Source organism: Haliaeetus albicilla, chromosome 6, assembly GCF_947461875.1.
Source record: "Haliaeetus albicilla chromosome 6, bHalAlb1.1, whole genome shotgun sequence".
In the NCBI taxonomy this organism is placed as follows: domain Eukaryota; kingdom Metazoa; phylum Chordata; class Aves; order Accipitriformes; family Accipitridae; genus Haliaeetus; species Haliaeetus albicilla.
Window position 1 is genome coordinate 43,845,494 of NC_091488.1, and position 23,348 is coordinate 43,868,841.

At 42.9% G+C, this 23,348-nt stretch overlaps 1 protein-coding gene across 1 annotated transcript in view; it reads left to right on the forward strand.

Moving 5' to 3' along the window:
- CHD1L (chromodomain helicase DNA binding protein 1 like) overlaps positions 1 to 23,348 on the forward strand; it is a 28,285-nt gene that overhangs the window by 312 nt on the left and 4,625 nt on the right. The window contains exons 2-19 of the mRNA XM_069785827.1: positions 1,314 to 1,426; positions 2,225 to 2,331; positions 3,589 to 3,703; positions 5,880 to 5,911; positions 8,048 to 8,129; positions 9,220 to 9,382; positions 9,721 to 9,876; positions 11,083 to 11,175; positions 11,637 to 11,733; positions 13,160 to 13,233; positions 14,337 to 14,447; positions 16,617 to 16,731; positions 17,176 to 17,329; positions 18,407 to 18,572; positions 19,913 to 20,058; positions 20,431 to 20,594; positions 21,297 to 21,505; positions 22,572 to 22,670. Of these exons, the coding sequence (XP_069641928.1) occupies positions 1,314 to 1,426; positions 2,225 to 2,331; positions 3,589 to 3,703; positions 5,880 to 5,911; positions 8,048 to 8,129; positions 9,220 to 9,382; positions 9,721 to 9,876; positions 11,083 to 11,175; positions 11,637 to 11,733; positions 13,160 to 13,233; positions 14,337 to 14,447; positions 16,617 to 16,731; positions 17,176 to 17,329; positions 18,407 to 18,572; positions 19,913 to 20,058; positions 20,431 to 20,594; positions 21,297 to 21,505; positions 22,572 to 22,670 (2,196 nt within the window). The remainder of the gene's footprint in view (positions 1 to 1,313; positions 1,427 to 2,224; positions 2,332 to 3,588; positions 3,704 to 5,879; positions 5,912 to 8,047; positions 8,130 to 9,219; positions 9,383 to 9,720; positions 9,877 to 11,082; positions 11,176 to 11,636; positions 11,734 to 13,159; positions 13,234 to 14,336; positions 14,448 to 16,616; positions 16,732 to 17,175; positions 17,330 to 18,406; positions 18,573 to 19,912; positions 20,059 to 20,430; positions 20,595 to 21,296; positions 21,506 to 22,571; positions 22,671 to 23,348) is intronic.

Sequence of the window (23,348 nt, forward strand, 5' to 3'; positions counted from 1 at the left end):
GTGTGAGAGGACGGCGGGAGGCGGCTTGTGTGAGAGGACGGCGGGAGGCGGCTTGTGTGAGAGGACGGCGGGAGGCGGCTTGTGTGAGAGGACGGCGGGAGGCGGTGGAGGGGCCCTGCGGCTGCCCGGTGCTGTGCAGCTGTAATGGGCTGGGTTCCGTGTTAACAACCCCCAGGTCTGAAATTAAATAAAGGTGTAAGTAAGGGTGGCTCCCCGGCCTGTAAAAGCGGGCTACAGCTGCCGCAAAGAGCGGTGATTGCTCGCTGCTCTGTGTAAATCTTCCCCCGGTTGCTCCAGTCACGCTCTACCTCAGCTTTGCGGTGAGGTGGGTGGTTGAGGTCAGGGGCTCGGCTCCCCGAGCCCTGCTTTTACCACTCCCGTGCCTCTGCACAGCCTTAGACAGGCCTGTGCTGCAGGAACAGATCCACGGGGCAACGTCCATCCCCCTCAAAGTGGGTCGACATTGAGCGTGAATGCTTTAAAGCGCTTTCCGCTGCCTGAAGGGTGGATGCTAAAGGGGAGTGCCTGGGCTATCCAGCCTGCTCCTGTGTTTTCCTTAGCTGTGGGGAGCCCATATTTCAGTCCCTGTGCTGGTTTGGGGTTTCTGTTTCCCGAGGGCTGGTGAGTTACTTCACACGCTCAGTGTGTACGTTTCCCCGGGGGAGGAGAAGGCAGCAATGGCGTAACGCTATTAACAATACACAGCATTTGATTCTAGGTACGAGGAAAGATCTTAAGAACTCCTACTTGGCTTGTTTTGTAATTGTTTTGATATATTGTGCCCCATAATAAGGATTGCAATGGTGGTAGTAGCTACAGTGACCTACACTTGAGGTCTGTCCTAGCTGAAGCATAGGAAAGCTGGAAAACATCTTGCTGAGCAATTATTATTATACAATAGTAGAGTGTTACGGGCATTTTCAGTAGCCTAAAGTGCCTCCCTATATGTAGTACTTACCTATTTTTAAAAAGTGGCTGGAGCTGAAAATCAAGCCGTCTGTTAGGAATGCAAAGTAGTGGCTTAATTATTGGATTAGGTTTCTTGTACAGGCCTTTGTAATGAGTCAGGGCATTTTTTGTGTGTACAAGTTCCTGAATATGGTTTAATTTAATGGACTTGCTATAGCACTGGTGTCTCTGCTCTCCAGCCAGGTAAACCAACTTCTGCTGAAAACTGGTGTGCTTTTCCTGTAAGGCAGATGTTTGGGAAGGCCTGTTCTGGGCAGGACCTGTTTCTGGTGGCTTCAAGCTATAACTGTGTATAGAGTGTATTGAATGACTGTGTAAGTGTAAAAAATTGCTCTTATTCCCAGGCATCCAGCTTCGCCCTTATCAAATAGAAGGTGTAAACTGGCTGGTGCAATGCTATGAGGTCCAGCACGGCTGTATCCTGGGTGATGAGATGGGTCTTGGGAAGACTTGTCAGGTGTGTCTTCTTCTTCTGGAAAATGATCTTTGCCTACCTGTGTTTTTTAGCCCAGTGTTTCTGCAGAAGAAAAAAGAAAAAACACCCTAACGATTGGTCAGTTAAGCAGCCCCTTTCTGAAGTCCATGCTCAAAAGAGAGAGCTCATTGTTTCTTTCATTCCTTAATCACTTAAAACAACTGTTAAGTCCTGAGTAACTCTCTAAAAAGGTTTCAGGGTTTTGTAAAAAGATGAGTGGTCATGTTATACAGACACCTTAATGCATAATTCATAGTGTGCGGAGTTGAAGGCACAGCACACAGCCAGTACAGAGAGGATGATGTTGTTTTGATGCACCTGCAGCAAGATGATTTTTGAGTTTGTCAACACGTGGATTAAAATTTACAGGTGTAAATTTTTCAGAGGATTGTTTGTTTGTTTGGGTTTTTTTGTTAAGTTTTTCGTAGGTTTCAGTTTTGTTGGAAAATGACTGTTTGTGTTTTGGTTCAGTGGGTGGTATTCAATGGGTCTTAAATAACAAACTGATAGTTTTAGAAAGTGATGTATGGTAGATCTTTTTTTTGACTGTGGGAGAAAGATCTTTGGAAAGGGGCTCCAGATATCGAGGTCATGTTTTGGGATCTAAACTTTTTTGTCATGGTGGTGGAGCTCATTTGATATTCTGTTAGCTCTGCTTTGTGCTAGAGAACCTGTGGGAACTAGCTACAAAGCTCAACAAGGAGACAGTTTATGTAGGTTCAGGCTATTGGGTTGAACCCTTTCCTTGTTATCAAAAAATTTGTTTTCTTTGCCTTCTAGACTATTTCTCTACTTCTTTATTTGACAAAAAAAATAACAAACAACGAGAGATTTCTCATACTTTGTCCTCTGTCCGTTCTGAGCAACTGGAAGGAGGAACTGGAGAGGTAAGTTTCAACAGTTGTCTGGCTCATCATATTCTTGCACAGCAAGTTACAAAGATTCTCTTCAAATGTGCTCAGTCCAACAGTTTTCTTCCTTTCAAAAGGAAAAAAGTAAAAAAGGAAGCTACTAAACCAACAAATCTATGCAAACTATACCGTTAATGCATAGTCTTTACAATGCTGTGGTATACATTAATTCATCCAACTTGCATTGGCTGACTTTCAGTCCAAATGCCCCCACTAGCTCCTTGCTTTTTATTGATTTGTAACCCTCCATGCTCAGCCTCTCTTAGGCAAAATCTGCTGAAGACAACCAGGATTCTGTATGATGAAAGGTAAGACCCAAGTTGAATAGTATCTTTCTTGGCATGCTCACATACGCATGCAAAATACATTACATTTGTGCATGCAACCCGTCGTCACTGGGGTGCAATGACTGTGCTGGTGGCACATTTGCTATGCCTGGAATATGTACGTTTTTAAGCTGGAGCCCAAAGATTCCTTTTAAGAGGGAGAGCAGAAAGTTAAAGATTAGAACAGAAGCCTGTCTGTGTGGCTGTTGGCCAATGCTGTCTCTCAGCATCTGAAGTCATCCAGGTTACGTTCTGAACTGAGCTGGCCTGATTTGGATACACTTGCAGTTGGAATAGTTGGGGGAAAGTGCATTCCTTCATAGATCAGCAGTGAACAGCTACCCAGGAGGAACATTAGGCAAATATCAGTGGTGGGGTTAAACGAGGAAGAATTTTATGGTCCCAGCTCTTCCTCCATGGAACTAGTTTTATCTGCTTTTTGACTAAGAGGATAGATTTTTGAGGCCCTGACTTGGACCTGTTTGCTCAGACATTGTTTGCCTTTATTTTAGCATGATTTAGGCCAATTCTTTGGTCCCAACTGACCAAACTGTATTCATTCACCTGCTTCTCATGAGCTTTTTCAGTTCAGAATAGCAGATGGGCCATGAGACTGGTTTTCAATCATCTGCTTTGGACTTTGAAACCTAGGAGAACACAGTTTATTTGGGACTTGTCCAAACTAGAACCGGCAGCCGAGGTGCCAACCTGAGATACAAATTAATCAGGAAGGGGTTAGATTCAAAAGCTGAGATCAACCACATCTCACAGGAGGCTAGGGTGTTTGGATAGGAGATTCTCATTATCTGTGCAGTAGCTATGTTTGATAATGGGGGTCCAGGGTCATAAACACATGAAAGACTTAGCTTGGCTCACTGTTTTTGCTCTGTCTTTCTCCTGACAACAGGTTTGCTCCAGGTCTTTCCTTTGTGACATACATAGGCAACAAGGAGGAGCGACCCAAACTGCAGCAGAACCTGAAAGAGCAATCTCACTTCCATGCGCTCCTGACAACGTATGAGGTACATGATGTCTTTGTCACTTGAAAGGAGGGCTCAAGTTTTTCCTCACCTTTTCCATTCCTCTGTACTGCCCAGCTCATGCCTTGTCCTCCGTAGTCATCTCTGACCTTCTTCAGTGATTTTCTACTCTGTAACCCATTTCACCAACTTATCTAAGTTGCTGCAGTTTTTGTGTCCCTAAGATAATCTACTTTAACTCCAGCCTTACTGTATAGCTCTATCACACCTTGAGTAAAGAAAACAGACACATCCATCCCTAACTAATGCTAATGGTATCTGCATTGTCTTTGTATGGTGCCTTACAGACCTTTAACATTTAATAGAAGTGTAGACACATGTGACGTTTATTAAGATTCTATTAATCAGGCAACGCAAGAACACTTAGAGTTTGCCTTTTTTGTGCCCTCTTCAGCGTGGCCTCCTCAGACAACTCATTTCTGGACTGCAAAATGGTGAGGTTCCAGTTACAATTGATAGGACTTCGGGCTGAATCTGATCAGAGCTCACCTAAGAAGGTCCTGTCCTGCTCTAAATGGAATCAACCAGAAAAGGGTTGCTTCCTTGGGTCACTGCTTTGGACTTTGCATGATCTGATGCTTAGTTATCTGGAGTGGGGAAAAAGCCCTTATTTTTCTCTTATGAGTCAGTCCCACTCGGGTGTTACTTCATATCAGCACTTTGATTTTATTTTAACAATCTCTTGACAAACACACCAACTTGAAATTAGATGTAAAGCATCACTTACAGCTCCTGGTGGTTTTCCCCCCCATCTCCCTTTCCCGTTGCCCTTTTGCATTCCTTCTCTTCCAGTATTTCACTGTCTTCTGCTGGGAGCTGTGTGACCTGTGCTGACCACTCTGAACCTGCATCTTTTTCCACGTTGCACAAGTAGGAATGGGTAGCAGTGATAACCCTTGTCTTGAATGTGATAAATGGAGGTGCTCATACTGAAAGAAGACGAAGAAAGTGATCAACTGTATCGAGATACTCACTTAGCTAGTATTTTTCTTGTCTCTGTTGCTTTGGGGGATAAAATTCTGTGTTAGGGATTTCTTGAGTGACCTGATTTCTCTTCCTCTTTGAATCTGAAGTTGGGCAAACAATGTTTGCACTTTGGGATATTAGCAAGTCATTGTAATAGCTTAGATTATCCACTGAAGCATGTGTTTGCTTAGAGTCAAAAAGATTGTGATACTTGTGCTGGTTTTGGCTGGGATAGAGTTAAATTTCTTCACAGTAGCCAGTATGGGGCTGTTTTGGATTTGTGCTGGAAATAGTGTTGATAATACAGGGATGTTTTCCTTATTGCTGAGCAGTGCTTACACAGGTGCTTACACAGGTGCTTCTCACACCACCCACCAGTGGGGAGCCTGGGGGTACACAAGAAGTTGGGAGGGGACACAGCTGGGACAGCTGACCCCAACTGACCAGAGGGATATTCCAGACTATATGACATCCTGCTCAGCAATAAAACTAGGGGGGAAGTTGGGAGGGGAGGAGCTGCTGCTCGGGGACTGGCTGGGCATCAGTAGGTTAGTGGTGAGCAATTGTTTTCATTTGTATCACTTGTCTTTCTTGGGTTTTATTTCTCTGTACTGTAGTCCAAAACATAGCCCCATACTAGCTACTAGGAAGAAAATTAACTCTATCCCAGCCAAAACCAGCACATTCTCTCTTTGTTATTTTCCGTTTTTCATTACAATTTTTTTTAATTCCGATTATTAAACTGGTTTTATCTCAACCCACAAGTTTTCTCACTTTTACCCTTCCAATCTCTTTGTCCATCCCACTGAGAGGGGGGAGTGAGCAAGCAGCTGTGTAGCACTTAGTTGCCAGCAGGGGTTAAATCACAACATGCTGAAGGTGCATGCTGTTTCATACTGAAAGAGAAGGATATGAACAAACTTTACAGAGGCGAAGAGCATTTATGGTGTCTGTAAATTTCTATTAATTCTCTGAGGTTTTATTGCTTGTGCTTTGCGAGAGAAGAGTTAAAAAGTAGGATCACAACAGCTTGTGGTTACAATAACTGTCATGTTACTTTCCTCAGGTAGTAAGTGGCTTCATTCCACTCTGCTCCATTCCACCATAGTTTGAAAGTAGACAAAAAGATGCTCTGTTTCTTAAATGGTGTATTTACTTGTCATAAATAATGGTTCCTTTTCTTTCATTGCAGATTTGTCTGAAAGATGCAGCATTTCTAAAATTGTGAGTCTGGTTTTAATTTTTTCAAATTTAATTCTGCACGTCTGTCAGTGATTTCTTAAGTGTATATTTGCATGTGTGTGAGATCCCATGGTTGTTTCACAAGAGCCAAGGATGTTCTTTGCTTGTGATTAGAGCTTTGCCTTTACCAACTTTCAGTGAAGAATCTTTAATGTCAGCTAGTGCGTACATGAACTTCCCCCAAGGACAGTTTTCAAGCCAGTTAACTCAAAATAATATGATACATAGTGACTTAAAGCAGTACACTAAATATCAATCCAGAAGCCTGATATTTAGAACAGAGATCTTCAAGAGCTTCAGATTATAAAGGTACTGGATGCAAAATTTGCTGAAATTGACCTGCATTAAACTATGGTGATCGTGTGCTATTACCATATCCTGAAGTTTATTGCCTCTTGCCACCAGTCAGAACTGTGGAGGGCTTCTGGAGCATTATGCTTTCTAGCAAGACTGATTATACAGGTGAAATTCAGCCTGTAGAAAGTACTGTAATGGTCATGCAGGATTTTACAGAAGCCTACACTTGAAATGGGGAGGAATTTTCATACTTTTTAGTAATAGTGCCAATGCCTTGCAATAGTGGTAAGTGCTTTGACAAATGCTGGGGGCAGCCAGCTATCGTGAATGGCTGAGGATCTTTGTGGGAGCAGAAACCCAGTGGCCCCAGTGACACAATTTTGGATCTCCCAGAACTAGTCAGGCCTCCTATGGGCACCCTGTTGTCTTTCGGGAAAGCACCTGTCCTTGGTCACTGCTGGAAATAGCAGGTTTTGCTGGATGAATGCATCATGGTAGAAGCCAGGCCTAACGACAGGTAGCTATCACCATACCGTCCTTACAGTTCCACATCATGTCCTGCTCTGCTGCATATGATTCTGCTTATTTTGCAGTTTAGCCCTGGTACATAGTACCCAGGGAGAGCAAGTAACTAGCCCTGGTATGACAGAAATGTCAGCTCCAGCGTAGTTTCCTACTTCTAAGGCTAGCACATAACATCAGAGCCATGTCAATCAAGTTTGGTTGTTTTTGCCCTCTAGTCTTCCTTCTGAAAAAAGTGGTTGCTAATCATTTGTACCTTGTCCTGTGTAGGAGCACTTGAAGCACTTTGTAAAGGTGGGTCACAGTTATCAGATGTCCCACCAACACCACTCCTTACAAGCAGTGTAACAGCACAAATGAGTTGAGCAAGAGCCCTGCTCTAATGTAATGCATGAGAGATCAGACTCTGCTCTGCGCATGAGCTTCTGCAATGCTTCGTGCTGCAGCGTTCCCTCTGCATTTCAGCTGCTGAGCCTGTAGAATAAGTATAATGGTATTTGACTGTCCTGGCAATGGAGAACCACTCTTAAATAGCAGAGGGGAATCAAGGCAAACAAAAAGGCTGTGGGGAGAATGTAGGTCACTCTGATTCCAGCCCTTGTATTCCACTGGGAAGAGAAATGTGTGGGTAAGAAAAGCTGGAGGGTCATGCTTTCCCTCCCTTGTCTACCGATCAGCCAGACTTGACTGTGTGATGTGGGCGTTGAAACCCTAGTGATAAGCAGGCACAAAGACTGAGGTTGAAAAGATCTGGAGTTTGTATTAAGCCTAGTGGATCTACTAGATCACCACTGATTCTGCAGCCTGCTTGAGCTAAGCGTACTGCGTATAGCTGTACGAACCCAGAATAAGTTGAAGCTCCTGTCTTGGGTGGTTTGCAAAATACTTGTAATCACTCTGCCATCACTACCTCATGATAGTTGGGTTTTTGCACAGATGCTAGGGCCTAGTTTCATGTCTCTTTTTCCAAATCATAGACCTTGAATGTTTGACTAACTTGTGCTTATGTCATTTTCCCCATAGTAATGGGGGTGGAGAGAAAAGCAACAAATTGAAGTGAATTTACTTACTTTCGATTTCAGAAAAACTCACCCAGGCTATAGTTAAGAAGCTGTGTTGGCTCTTGAAAACCAGTACCTGTGAATTCCTCCCACCCTGCTTGTGATGTTTGCTTGTTGTTCATGGGGTGGGACCATCTCAAGTTCAGCCAAGCAGAGCCACCATTTATTTCAGTCTTTCTGTACTTATAAGAATGAATTGTCAGCCCCTATCTGAAGATGCTGTTTTGTGTTTGTTCAGCTTTAACTGGGCTGCCTTGGTTGTAGATGAAGCTCACAGACTGAAAAATCAAAGTTCTCTGCTTTACAAGACGCTTTCTGAGGTAAAATAACTCATCTAGAATCTAAAGGCTTTTTCCTCTTCGGTATAGCATACAGATTCTCTGTTTGTTCCTCTGAGTAGTTATCAGGCTCTGGGCCACAACCAGTTTCCATCAGAGTTTGTGAACAGATTCCCATATTTAGTGGCAGACAAATAAAGGCCTGTCTTGTTGGCTTTGCATGGAGGTGGACAGTATTTGGAGCTTATCTCTCATTCTGACTCATGTTTGGGCTTGACACACTGGAGCAATTTGAGAGACTTAAAAATGTAAAGCAGCCATACGTAGTGCTGAACCACAGCTGTGCTACTGAAGTAGTAGAAGTCTTGCTGACCTAAGACAATATAAAGTGACAAGAGGCTATCTGCAGCTCTGGGAGGGTGAAGGAACCCTTGCCTAGTTCATGGGACCTCAAGTCATGAACTTCTGACTTCCATTGTCCCATTTAAGGGAGCCACCCTTGTTAATTGAAATTAGTAGAATTGCTCCAGCTTCCAAAGCACCCTGCCAGAGTACAATGAATGCCTGAGTGAAGGCTGCGCTTCTTGTCATGGCAGTGAAATGTGGGCATTATGTGTGGGTTGGCATCAGCAACAATGAGCTACGGTACCTTGGAAAATAATTTTTTTATTAAATTCCTGAAAGTCTTGCATCTTCTGAACATATTGTCCATGATGTCTGTATCTCAGTAGCTTTGGCTGTAGTCACAAAGAAATAGGCATGATTTACCTTAGCTCTCCTTCTAACATATTTTCTATTACCAAAGTTGAGAGAAGACTTGTATTTTTTCAAAGGTAACCATATTCCCCAACTCTCTTTACAAGGATTACTGTAAGCAACTTGGACCAGATAATGTTGCTGTGTTCGTCAGTTAGCCAGCAGATAGAAATGGAACATAGGCTTTTGCAGTTTCATTTCACTGCTTTATGTTGGATGGTTTTGGCAGACATTTGCAGAATTCTGCGGGCAGTTCTGTGCCAGCTGTCATCTTTAAGTTAAGCTTAGGAGTGGTGTGGGCGGAGTTGTATATTAAGTAACTTTTCATTCCAGTTATTTTCTCCTAATAATTTTGTTTTGTTGCTGGTTCTTTCAGTTTTCAGTAGGCTTCAGCTTGCTACTCACAGGCACTCCAATCCAGAACAGCCTTCAGGAACTGTACTCCTTACTCAGCCTTATTGAGCCTGACATCTTTCCTAGGGAACAAGTGAAAGAGTTTGTTGAGTATTACCAAGCGATCGAAAAGGAAAGTGAGCCAGGTCAGTAATAAGCAATGTTGTACTTGAATCAGAACGATCTGTTATCTTGACTAGGAAGCAGAAATGTTGTGTCCCCTTTATTTGCCTTTTTTTTTAATGCTGACTAGCTTTAAAACAAAGCCACTAAAAGTAATAATTACTTACTTTAATGTAGCTCTTATGTATTTAAGGTATGCAGCTGTGTTTTGGTTTCTCTGTAAAATTGGGCTTGAATCATTCCACTGATAGATGTAAAGTTCTTTACATATTTATTTTGACAGTATAGTTTTGAAGGTACTGTATAAATTCCTTATGCTTAATGCAGTAGTTTGCTCTTTTTTTCCCCTGCCTCTGCATAGCCAAGGAATTGCACAGTCTTCTGCAGCCATTTTTGCTTCGAAGAGTCAAGTCTGAGGTGGCTGCAGAGCTGCCAAAGAAGGTGGAGGTGGTTCTGTACCATGGAATGTCAGCTCTGCAAAGGAAGTACTACAAGGCCATTTTGATGAAAGATTTAGGTAACTGAGGGGTTTGAACCCTATCAGCTACTTTTAAAACCAAAATTAATTCCTTTTGTAAATCCATGCTCTGTTGCGAAGGAGAAGGTACTTTGGTCTGCAGAATATGCATAGAATGAACATGCTAAATTCAGTGCTTTGGGCTGCTTGATTTGTGATTTTTTTAGCTTGTGATAACATCAGAGACATATGAATCTAGAGCTGAGCTTTTGCAGAGCTGGGGAGGGTCAGCTTCAGGATTCAGCTTTGGGCCAGCCTCTAATTAAAAATACTTATTATCAAGTAAGTCTGCTCCTATTCCATGTTTTTGTATTCAAACAAAAGAGTAGTATGGGAAATTTTGGATCTGTGGATTTTTGCAAATTTTCCAATAGTAGTACAGATGCCATACAGGAAATTTAAATGTACTCAGGGCCATATAGACAATGTATCCACAGACTCTTACCATTATAGCTCACTCCTTGTCACTTCACGCATGAACTAACTGTAACAAAGCATCCTGAGGTATGAGAGAGAAAGTATTTGCTTCTCTCTCAAATCCTCCTTTTCTATTGAGGCATACCACATCATATGGCTTGCCAGTGCTTATGTGTCGTAGGGAAAGTAAAACTGGGGGGATGGAGACCTTTTGTTCTTCTAGGGCTAATGCCTGGTGCATCAAGGAGCCATTGGCACTTTGCATGCACATCACCAGGCAGGCTGAACCTTCTTCTAAAGTCAGCATATGTGCACATATCTTCTTTTCCTCCTCACAACAGTGCAACCCTTCATAACTTCCTGGTTGCCCAGTAGATCTTGACTCTGCTGTATTACTGTTTTTTGTTGGAAAATTCGAATGAACTGCACCAAATTTCTTTCACTATTTTTGATGATTTCTAGATCTATAATTCACTCTTAGAAAAATGACAGTGACTCTTTCCAGGGAGTCCAGAAAGTTTCAGGGAATTTGACAAGGCAGAGTAGTTTTCATCAGGGTCTTTTTCTAAAGGCTTGTCCAAAAACTGTGAGGGAAACTTTGTTTGGTCCATGAAAACAGATGTGTTACTCTTGAGATGGAAATTCAAATGCAGATGTCATATGCAGAGAGAGATACTCCAGTGCTGAAGCACTGCAGAGCAGTGCTTGGTGCCTAGGCATTCCCAGTCACACCCATTGACAGAGCACAGGCTTTCCTGCTCAGATCCTTTTCTGTGCTCTTTGTTCCAGATGCATTTGAAAGTGAAACAGGAAGAAAGGTTACACTTCAGAATGTCTTAATTCAGCTTCGGAAGTGTGTTGCCCACCCATACCTTTTCAATGGTAAGAAAGCACTCCTCTCTCTTGAAATAGAAATAAGTTTCTTGTTTTACACAATGTTTTTTTATTATTGCTTGGCAGTGTAATACTTAGAAGCAGCAAGTAATAAACAATGTTGTACTTGAATCAGAACCAGCTGTGAGTTTCTGACCAGTTCCAACTTATGACAGCTCATCAATAATGAGGAGTAAAGTAGGGGACTGTGTGAAGTCTGAGTTTCTCACTGCAGCTCTCCACTTGTTTTCTCATCAGTGCATCTGCTCGCACCTAAACGATGAAATAACAATGCTTTGTGAACTACTGAGTGTGTTCTTTAGAGACAGAGAAGGATCATCACTTCTCAAGCAAGCATCATGGGGCTCTGCTTGGCGATAGCTGGCAATGCAGACACACTAAAGTTGACCGCTGTTGAGTTGTTACTTGCATGGTATTAGGTCTGCTTCTGAAACTCCTTTCTGTTCTAGGTGTTGAGCCAGAACCATTTGAGATTGGAGACCATATTGTTGAAGCCAGTGGCAAGCTGTGTTTGTTGGATAAACTCCTTTCATTCTTGTATGCTGGGTATGTCATGTTGGAGTGAAGAAGATAGGGCGGGGTTGGCATAGGGAGGCAAGGTAAACTGGGAAGTCAAACTACCTTATTTAGCCATAGATTGAGCAGATATTCATCACAACACAAGCACTGCCCTATTTGTTGCACATTACTGACTACCTGAAAGAAGTCATTTCAGTATAAGGAGCTGCATTAGAGATGGTAGAGGAACCTCAAGGATTTTTATAGCTTCCCTTTAAACATTTCTCAAAACATTTCACTAACTCTCTCACATGTTCTCATATTTGGGAACCTGGGAGAATAACCATCTGACATGGTATTCAGCATAGCTGGTTTAACTGTGGGTTTCCTGAGAGTAGCCTCCAATGCATCAGTTGAGTGCCATTGTGCTACCATGCCTGTGTTAGCCTGGGAGGCAGAATGCATAACAAATGTGAAAAAGAAATTTGACTGAACCAAAAACCAAGAAGAAGCTGAAACTTTAGCTTTGGGAATGGCATTCAGAACTCCTGGTGCTGGGCTCTGGTGACTTTAGAACCTGGAACCAAAGGACCTTGGGTATTCACTTCCAGCTCTCAGATGGGAGGCAAATCAAACTGCGGTTTACATTTTTATGCAGTCTGTGAAACAGTGCCTCCTGCATGATGCAAATTCAACCTTTTCTCTTAATTGGGCTGCAATTTCCCTTTGACTACTTCCAAAGGACAGAGCTTCAACAGACCTTTGGAAGTTCTGATATGGTTGTGGAGGTCTTTGTCCTTCTGCTGTGTAGCACCTTGTGAGTGGGTGTCTCTCCCTTGAATGCCTTTGCCACAGGAGCAGCCCTGTGCAAATTCTGGACTTGAAAACGCCTGTGTTCTGCTCTACAGCGAAGTCTGATTTAAACAGAGCACTGAGGCTTAGAGCTGGGAGGGAGGAGAGTTGATTTCTCACTTACACGTGATTGTAGGCAGAGTTTGATCTCTGAGGGTCATTTGCTGGAGGAGAAAATGCTCTGCTGTCACAGAGATGCTGATACTACATTTGCCCAGCATTTAAGATGCTTTGTAGTGTGTGATTTGAGAGCAGTCTGGTGTGGCAGGTCACATGGTGAGGAAGATGTTGTGATGCTAGGTTGAAGCTGAGGATGCTTTTAGACAGGCTTCTTTGGATCCTTGCCAGGCTGCATCCAGCCAGCAGCGGAGCTGTGCCAGAGCCTTGTTACGTCTGTGCGACTCTAGGCATGGCAACTGATGATGGCAGATGAGGCTGACTGCTTGCATCTGGATGTGGGGCTGAAAATGTGGTGAGGGAATGGGCCATGGCACTAGTGTACAGAGCTGATGAGGCCTTGCTATGTAACAGTGACTGGTTAAGCTATTGTAACCCCTCTACCACTCTGTGAAATGCTGTCACAGTACGTTGAGGCTCTTGGTGTCTTATGTTCTTCTTCCAGTGGCCACCGTGTCTTGCTGTTTTCTCAGATGACTCAACTGCTTGATATCCTGCAAGACTACATGGACTATAGAGGTATGCTTTGTATGCTTTGGCAGCAGAGGGCTTATCCTAATGATCTCTGCCATATATTGTTCCTCTGATTTGGTTGATCTGCCTGGGATGGAGAAGGGACTGTGATGAGGACTTACTGCTTCTTAGTAGCTAGAAACCATATTCTTGCAGTGGTGCTGTGAGTTGGAAGGTCTTGAGTTCAGTTCTTTGCTGTGTTACCACCTGCCTGAAATGAGCTGGCACTTAAATGTTCTTCAAAGTAGTTTCAGCTTTGGTTCCTCAATAAAATGGAGCTAAACAGATGGCAAGGTAGCAATGTTTCATTATATACCTGTGTTCAATTATGTACCGGCGTGCTGAAGTAATAGCACTGAAGGCAATAGACTTGCTCTAGATTCAGTTTGTCTAGCACAAAACACAAACTGGGCCACATACATACCAGTAGATTAATTTTTGATTAAAAAAGTTGTTGGCAGTGGGGCCCCAACATGTCTGCGAGGACAGGTTGGATCAAACCATTTTTGGCAAGGTTACCAAAGTGTTGTTGGGACACTTTCTTTTGTTTCAATCCACATGGCTCCATGCCTATGTAGGATTTCCCATGAAAGAGGCTTTTGTTTGGTGTTTATGGTTTTGTTTAACTAATAACGTAGGATAAAGCCAAATGTAGGGCCATATCCCATACTGCTTGCTCACAGGAAAGCACACATTGAAGCCTGTGGGAGTTTGCATAAGGAGGATCCAATGGTTGTTGGCCTGTTTTGTGGGGGCCAACAGCCAGCACGGCATAGTCTGAAATGGAACTGTGTGCTAATGTTCTTTTGCTTTGGCTCTGAATTTTCCTGTTGTGTTTCCAACCAATAAATTAAATGCTAGAGTCTCTGCTTCAGACTTAGCTAAATTACCCTTTGCCAACAGTCAATCTGGAAGTCAGGGTCACTATTTCAGTTTATACAAGGTTTAACTGGGAAAGAATTAAGGAGTTGAAGGCAATAAAATGAGAATCAGGGCTGGAGGATTTGGCATAAAAAGATTCAGGACAGCAGTGAGACAATAGAGAATGAGGTAAGAAGGCAAGAGCATAGGCAGAATTTCAGAAACATACATGTTGCTTGTTTGAAAAGGCTACAGCTACGAGCGGCTGGACGGTTCTGTTAGGGGTGAAGAGAGACACCTTGCTATTAAGAACTTTGGTCAACAGCCCATCTTCATCTTCCTGCTGAGCACCAGAGCAGGTAAGTAAGGAAAGGTGAGACAAACAACCCATCTTGCTTCTGCACTCTTCTTTTGCTTGCTCTGGCAAGATTTCAGGGAGTTCTGAATCCTGCAGAGCCTCTTCATGTGGGAGATTTTTGAGGGAGACAAGACACATCCTGAACTTGGGTCTCTCAGCTAGGATATCTGGTTTCTGTGCTTTCCTTTTGGCAGCTGATGTTAAGATGCTTTTCATATTGCAGCCACCTGAGTTACTGTCCTGGTTTCAGCTGGGATGTAGTTAGCTATCTTCCTAGTAGCTGGTACAGTGCTATGTTTTGAGTTCAGTATGTGAAGAATGTTGGTAACACCGATGTTTTCAGTTGTTGCTCAGTAGTGTTTAGACTACAGTCAAGGATTTTTCAGCTTCTCATGCCCAGCCAGGGCACCTGACCCAAACTGGCCAACAGTGTATTCCATACCATGTGACGTCCCATCTAGTTTAGGAACTGGGAAGTGGGGGGGGCAGGGGATTTGCCGCTTGGGGACTGGCTGGGTGTCGGTCGGCGGGTGGTGAGCAATTGCTGTGCGCATCATTTGTACATTTCAATCCTTTTATTACTACTGTTGTCATTTTATTAGTGTTATCATTATCATTATTAGTCTCTTCTTTTCTGTTCTATTAAATCGTTCTTATCTCAACCCAGGAGTTTTACTTCTTTTCCTGATTTTCTCCCCCATCCCACTGGATGGGGGGGGGAGTGAGTGAGCGGCTGCGTGGTGCTTAGTTGCTGGCTGGGGTTAAACCACGACAGTTACTTTTTTCTTTTTTTTTTTTTTTTTAATTGCAAGTCCCATAATGCCTGTCCCTGTATCAGGTTGAGCTTAAGGAATCTCACTAGCATCTTATTTCTGCAAGGACCAGACTTTAGGCAGGAACAGACTTCCTTTAAGTAAGCTGGTGGAATTGCTTCTCAAGTTTGCTGAACATGGACATGCTCTCTAGCTGGCAGACACACTCAAATGAGAGCCTTTTACTGTCCTGAGACTGCAGAGAAGACCATGGGACTGCCATCTGTGCTTCTTCCCCTCTTAGTTCCTCAGGCAGATCTGTGTCTTCTATGCAGTTTCAAACTTCCCTGTCTCTCTATTCAAACAAGCACAGAGGCAGGCTTGTCTCCAGAGGAGGGATCCACACTGCTTGATCTCAAGCATCAAACTTGAACTAAGTTTTCCTTTGGGCTTCTGGTCAGACTTTCCTGGATGACCCTGGCTCCAGTGATACTGCAGTGCATTGAGGGGAGCATGTAGAGAGACTGAAGAGAAGCACCTAATGCTAGATAGTAGGAATAAGTGTGTCTCTTGCCACATTGCCTGAACTCTCCCTGCCCATGTCAGCCATACTTACATTTGGTTTTTACTGCACATTGCTGTGTCTGGCCAAAGCATCTTGTATTCAGCTGGGAACAGGTGTGCTAACAGTATTTCCATTAGTGTTAAGGACAGAGATTTTTCAGGTGCATGACTGTCTCCGCTTGCAGGGATGTTCTGATTGCTGTGAAGAGGTGCTTGGCATTAGCTGAAAGAAGTGTAAGGCAGCAGGTTCCCTCCTCTTTAACTACAGTATGTAGTCACAATAGTGGGTATTAAAAAAAAAACCATAATTAACTGTAGGGTTTTAGGGTTTTTTCATTCCATGAGAGCCCAAAATCTAACCTCAAAAACTTTTAAATCATGTAAATACCTAGGCTCTGGTTATTGTATAGTTGGGCCTAGTCTTTTCCACTGTTTCAGCAGTGTATTTATGTGTTGCTTCTGTGCTGCAGCCAAGTCATGACTTGGGCAGTCCCTTATAGCCTCAGTGAAACCAGTCCTTGCTGGGTTGATCTCCCTGCCAGCAGAAGAATATGTCTGTGTTCATCAGTCTTGACAACCAGTCCCCTTTGCATTGGTTCACTTGCACCCTATATTTTTTTATTACATTGCACAGTACAGCTTGGGTTTGGGCTGTTGCAGAAAGCTAGAAGCTGGAAATGGAAGGCTTACCCATCTTTTTAGATCCTTATGAGACTTAGATTTGGGCTTGAGAGATGGATTGAATTGTATACAGTTGATCAGATCTGACAGAACCTTGCATAACATAAATTTTCCAGCTTCTCCTTTATTTTCTGCTGGTGACTTATTTTGTGACCTTCTTCTTTGTTTTGTAGGTGGAGTTGGCATGAACCTGACAGCAGCAGATACAGTTATTTTTACTGATAGTGATTTTAATCCACAAAATGACTTGCAAGCAATAGCACGAGCTCACCGAATTGGGCAGCACAAGTGAGAAATGTTACTACTTCTGGTTTGATTGCTGACTCTCTTGGTCTCTCAGTATTGCTTTCCCTATCCATAGGCAATGGAGGGTTAAAGGACAATAGATGGAAGATCAAAGAAGGAGGGCAGAGAGAATTTCATGTCTTCATTTTTCTGTTGCAGCCTCATGCAGTCTTGTCCTTGTCTTGTGTCTAGGGTGGGAGCTTTGTAGATTTGGAGGAGGAGAGGGAATCTGGAGGTTTGCTTGCACTTCTGCAGCGAGCATTTTGTCTGTGTCAGGAAGCAATTGTTATCAGCATTACATTTCTGCTGACTACTTTTGTTGATTTTGTTCTTGCCTTTTTTTCCCCTACCAAAGGAGTGTGTGAGGGCATAGTGCTCCATGCAAGGAAGCAGCCTTAGTGCACCTCAAAAAAGGAAAATAATAAGAATTTTCTTAAACTTTTCAAGGCCTGTCAAAATTATCCGCTTGATTGGGCGAGATACAATTGAAGAAATAATCTACCGAAGAGCTGCTTCTAAGCTTCGGCTGACAAATGCCATTGTAGAAGGGGGTCAGTTTGCTCTGGGAGCACCCAAGCCTCGGGGAGCAGCAGAGTTACAGGTAAAGTAGAGCTATATCCTCAATTTGACTCCAGTAATGTCTTCAGAAACAATCTGGGACATTTCTATATTCATGTCTGATATGAACCTAGCCAAATTATGTTTTGGAGGAGTTGTGCATTGACACGTCAGCTTTTGCATGTCTCGGGAACGAAATGACATTCCAGGTCTAGACAAGATCTGAAGTTTGAAGACAGGTTTTATGATTTTGAGACTCATCCATTGGTGGAAAAGTGTTTGTTTTCTTGGAGAAGAGGGGAAGGCAGAACCTCTCCTTGTTTTACTTGTTTATTTTTAATTATAACAGGTCTACAGTGGAAACTGACTCATTGTTTCTAGAACTTACCTGTCTTTGTGCTTTTCTCTCACAAAGAGAGCTGATGATAAGTACTTAGTCAGCTTTTGGTTGCTAGTCTGAAACTCGGTCAGCCTTCTGTTGACCTCTTGGCAAATTGAGTGTCTCAGGAGTCAGGGCATGATTTATAATTCTGACCTGAAAGCTGAGGTTTGTGCTGAGAACTTGGGTTGAAAACCTTAAGCAAAGTGACATTTTGGGGAATATATCCCCTGTATGGAGCTAAACCTGGGAGAGGTTTGGAATTAGTGTATCCTTTCCTCCGCAGCCTCCCCTCCCCGCCCTGTCAGCATGTATCCATGGGAGAAGTGGAACTGAGCCCATAGGAAATTCCATGCTGAAATTTTTGTCCCCATGGATTTTTGTGGTATTTAAGCTTTTGTTTTAAGGAGTTGGGGGCAAAACCAAGACTGGTCTTTCTGGCTATGAAGAAAGCTGCTTGAATGCAGTCAGTACAATGCTGTTTTGTCATTTAGCCCTGAAAAAAAATGACTGCTCAAGTCTGGATGAGTTATGTTTGAGGGAGACATGTCGTAGGGGCCTGTCCCTCAGGTGTTGGGAGAACTAAGTGTGTTAAAGCATAAGTATTTTGACAGGTAACGTTAAGGCTTAGATTTCTCCACTTATATATCCTTTACACTTAAGCCTGAGAAGCTTGAGACACTGGGATTGGCATGGTATTAGGAGATATTAACACAGAACTTCCCCTTCTCTTTGTTAAAGCTGAGTGAAATCTTAAAATTTGGCTTGGATAAATTGCTCTCCTCTGAGGGGAGTACTATACAGGATGTGGAGCTAGAAAACATCCTTGGAGAGACAGAAGGAGGGAAGTGGATCATGGATGTTGTGCTGCCATGCAAAGAAGAGAGAGAAGAGGAGGATACAGAGAGTAAGTTAATAATCTAAATACCTATGAAATGCATGACACTTGGGTGCACTTAGAGAAGGCTTCTCAGGCAGGGGTGGTATTTCTCAGGCAGCAAGAAGAAAAGTGGACTTGTAATTGAGTGACTTGGATTTTGTTTGTGGCCTATCAACAAACTTTATTTCCAAGCCTTTATTGGTCTTTTTCTTCTTTTTGTGTCCTTATTTGCCTATTTGTAAGATAATAGTAACAATACTTTCCCAGTTGAGTGGTTGGGGGGCTGAATTCCTTCATGTACTTCAAAAATGTTGAGACCTCAGGTGAAATTCACGAGAAAAGGGGAAATACTCAAATTGCAGATGCTGTTTTTCCCACAGAGAACCATTAAGATAGCTCTGCAGTTTTAGACATATAAGGGTCACTTAAGGAAAGACTATGTAGCAGGTGTGTTGTATTTATCTCCAAACAAAAGATTATTGGCCATGAAATTCATAAGTTAAAATGACCTTAAATTCCAAAATGTGAGATAAGAAATGCGGAGTCATGGAGTCTAAGCAACTAGAACAAACCTACTCTGTCTTCAGTACTCTACCTTCCAGTCCACGTGTCACACAATTGCGGTTAGTTTTTCATAGCCCCATACTATATGAGAATAAGTTCTAAGGATACTTTCCCTATTCTAGGGTCAAATTCAGTGAGAAAGACTGAATTTCTGTTTTGAGTACACGGTAGTACTTAAATATAGATCTATGACTGAAGTAGAAATACAGCCCTGCAGGTTAGGTATTGCCTGTCCTGCAGCAGTTGCCAGCAACCAGTAATTATTTGCTGAGAGCTAAAGAGTGGCATTTTCTGTTGGTAACTTAAAGAGGAGCAGTGGTACCACACTGTGTAATAGTTATTGGGAAAATAGCTCACCTGATGAGCAGTAACTCTAGGCTGCCAGAGTTCTGTGCTTTTATTTTGTTTTGGAGCTCAAAAGCAAAAGTTTACTGTCCTTTTACAAAAGTTGCCTGTAACTAGATAGCAAAGCTAAATGGATTCACTGCTGACAGAGATGGAATGATCAAAAAGAACAGTGATGGAGCCACAACTTAAAATAGTTAATTGACCAAAATAAGAAGAGAGGTTCTTTGCCAGTATGACTTAAATTAAAAGCTTTTGCCTAAGGAAGTAAATCTTGATTCTCTTGTTTCTGCATGGTGCTGACACTGGTAATACAAAAAAATGATGAGAGAGAACATCTTTTTCTGCTGAGGGTAGAACAGTGTTACAGAGAAGCCAAATTTCTTTTGATCTCACTGTACATTTTAGGTGTTAGTGGCTTTCAGTTCCTTTTTACACTTTCTAATCATTTTTTAAAGATCACATGTACGTGTACGAAGGCAAAGATTATTCAAAAGAACCCAGCAGAGAAGATAGAAAAGCATTTGATCAGCTTTTGGATCTTCAGAAAGCCTTGACTGAAGAGACCAGTAAGGAAGGGAGAGCTCTCCGGAACAAAGCAAACGTAAGACAAAAGACATGACAAGGCACATGATGCTCTTTCATTTGCTTGTGGAGAACAAGGCTGATGGTTTTCTCTCTTTACCTATGACTTGCAGAAGGCACGTTAAAAGGTTTGGATGTCAATGTAGTAAAGTTGGCTCTTGAATGTGAGGGCTTGACAATTCAGCAATTCTGATAACAGATCAGAGATACAGTGTGCAGGGCACTCATATAAATTTAGGTCACAAAACCACATATTATTTGACAATTGGGATCTGATGATTAAGACCTGTGGACAAGTACACAAATGGGAAAGGAGTGTAGGTTAAGGTGGGCACCAGACATAGCTTTAAGATGAGCAATTTGTTTCCATGATACTTCTTTCTTTCTCCAGGCCCTTCTCACAGGCCTCCGGGAACAGTCAACCAGGAGGAAGCACTTGTTGAGCCCAGAGGAGCTGGAGGCTAGGAGAAAGAAGCGCCAAGAAGCAGCAGCAAAGAGAGCAAGGCTCATGGAGGAAAAGAAGAAGGCAAAAGCAGAGGCAGAACACAAGAAAAAGTACGGTTTGTACTGCATCTACTACTTGTAAGCTGATGTCTATTACACTATACTTTAGAAATCCATGTCTGATTGAGGAAAACAAGTTGTGCTCTGTACCGACTCTGGCAGGTGGAGCTGGGGATAAGGGAAGGAGAGATGACAAAATGGCTGCAGGCCACCCTCATGACTTCATACATCAGGATGTTTCTCTCTGTGTGCTCAAACTGCATAATGTAGGGATGTGCAGGTGGAAAAATGACTTGAGCCCCTAGGAAGGGTTCTTTTCCCCTGAATACACTGCCTGACTTCAAATTTAATTCCTAGAGCGTGGCCTGAGTAAGAACCCCATATCTGAATGTACAATGCGCTTTTGGTAGAAGCTTTCTGAAATGTCACAGTTGGCTGCTATGTATTGGTCTGACATCTGTGACTGTCTGGCATGTGTCTTAACTTTCCCCTCCTTGTTTCCCAGATGTTCTTCCTTTTCACCATTATGCTCACTTTTTCCATGCCTGCAATTGGCTTATGACACTGGCATGTGGCTCTTAGTGTCACAGATAACAACTATGGTAAACTTTCTTCCAGTCTAAAGTAGGGGAGGGGAGCAGAGGAAATGCAAGTCTGGGTCTCCTGTGTTTCAGTGCAATGATTTAAAACAAGGTGTGTGCCCCCCACCTTTTGTTTTTTTGTTGAACGTCATCTTCTCTTGTTTTGTTTCAGGATGGCCTGGTGGGAGGCAAATCATTACACATCTACTTGCCTTCCTTCAGAGGAAAGTGACTCTGAGGAAGAATTTGAGGAGGATGAGGCTGGGCTGAACATGGATTTAGATTACAAAGATGCAGACCTGAATTGTATCAAATACGTCATGGGAGATGTCACCCACCCCAAAGCAGAAGAGGAGGATGCCATCATTGTCCACTGCCTAGGTGGGACTTACAACAACAGTAATGTTGGGTGAGGTGGACAAGGGGGCTGAATTGTCCCTACTAGCTCAATAGTTTCTAATTCCCATCCAGACTGAAATAACTGGGATTTGAGTCTGACTTAATCTTGGGTGGCACAGAGGCAATACAGCCTCTACTCCACCATGTATAAGCCACAGAAGTGCTAGCAGGGTGTGCATCGGTCTCTTCATGCCCTCTCTGGATTTATGGGTGAGCCTCTTGAAAGGTGCCTGTATGGCTTGAAATTTTATGCCTGTGGTGAAGTGGGGACAGTTTCTCTTGAGAGCAGGGCCTTTTCTTCATCCCATGGAAGCTGTAGGGATTGAATTGAGATATTGAAAATCTTCTCCCTTATGCAGTCAGCAGAGAGAGACAGGCACTTCCAGAGGCTCAGGACAGAGTTTCTGTATCTCAGTGCTCATATCTCAACACTGACAATACAGAGGCTCTAGGCTAGTTTCTAATTTAAGGACCTCTGTTAAAACACTAAAGCTGAGGGAGAGAAATTCACAGTACCAGGTTCCTCCTGAATGGGTGTTGGAGCTGCTCTCTGATCAGGGATACAGCAGAATGTTATAATCTGCTTTGGCTTCTGTTAAACGCAGCAACAAACCTCATGTTTAAAGTGGAAATACCAACTGAAAGTGAAAGCCCACAAATAACAAACATCTAGTTGTGGGAAGCCCAAGGCACTGGGGACATACTAGCTGCATGCTCTATACACCTATATGCATATATGTGAGGATACCAACAGGTTTATATGCTCAATGACACGGTTAGTGCTTGTTCGAGCATCCTTGATGGACAGTAAGAAGGAATTCTTCCCGCAGAGTTTTTCAGGGAACTGTAACAAGTTTGTTTTTCTTGAGGGCTGAGGTTTATCCTGTAGGATGGTCCCTTGAGTACTGGTTGACTTTAGTTTGTGTGTAGTTCCCATATCTGGTTTTTATAATAATTCATTGCATTTGTGTGGAGTAGGTCCCTTTCCTGCAGGGGTGGTCTTCAACCTCACTTTCTAAAAAGAGTCTAACTTGTCATTTCATTCTAGATGACTCCGGCCGCTGGGGAAGGGGTGGTTTATTTACAGCTCTGGAGGCTCGTTCTGATCAGCCAAGGAAAATATATGAGATGGCAGGAAAGATGAAAGGTAAGAGATTAAAACTTGACCCTAGGCCAAGATACTTGAAAGAGCTTAAATCCCACTGATGTTGCAGGAGTGAGGTGCCTGGATACCTTGATACTCATGGTTTTTTGTCTTTCTCTAGATAAGTGTATCCCTAGCTCTGAAAGTAGTGATACAGTGGGTGCTTTGATGTGACTTGTTTGGAGTGTGAGAACTCTGCATAGGGGTTGGTCATTCCAATCCATGCTGCAAGTCCATAAAAAAAGAAAAAAAAAACCGAACATGTTCATTATTCGCAGGATGTTTTTCACTATATAAGACAGAGCACTGCGTCTTCTGTCGAAGTGCTTTTAAGAAGGATGAAAGCCACCTCGGGCAGTACTCAGCTAGCTGAGCCTTTGGTTCCCTCCAAGCACTAACCTTCTCCTGAGCATGTATTAGCTGTTTTGAGCTACCTGCAGCTGGTGAGGAATGCACATGTAGCTGTAAGGTGGACCTGTTGGTTTTTCTAATTTCCTGGGAGATGCTGCTTTCTTGTTCCAGTGTCTCTGTTTCTGTTTGTGGTCTTTAACTGGGATGTGTGTGTGTCTGTGTGTCTTGGGAAGGGTAACATCTGTCTTCCTTCCCTGGGCAAAGGGTCTGAGTGCTGAAACCATCATGAGGAGATAAAGAAAGCCAAGGGGAATAATACATAACATGACA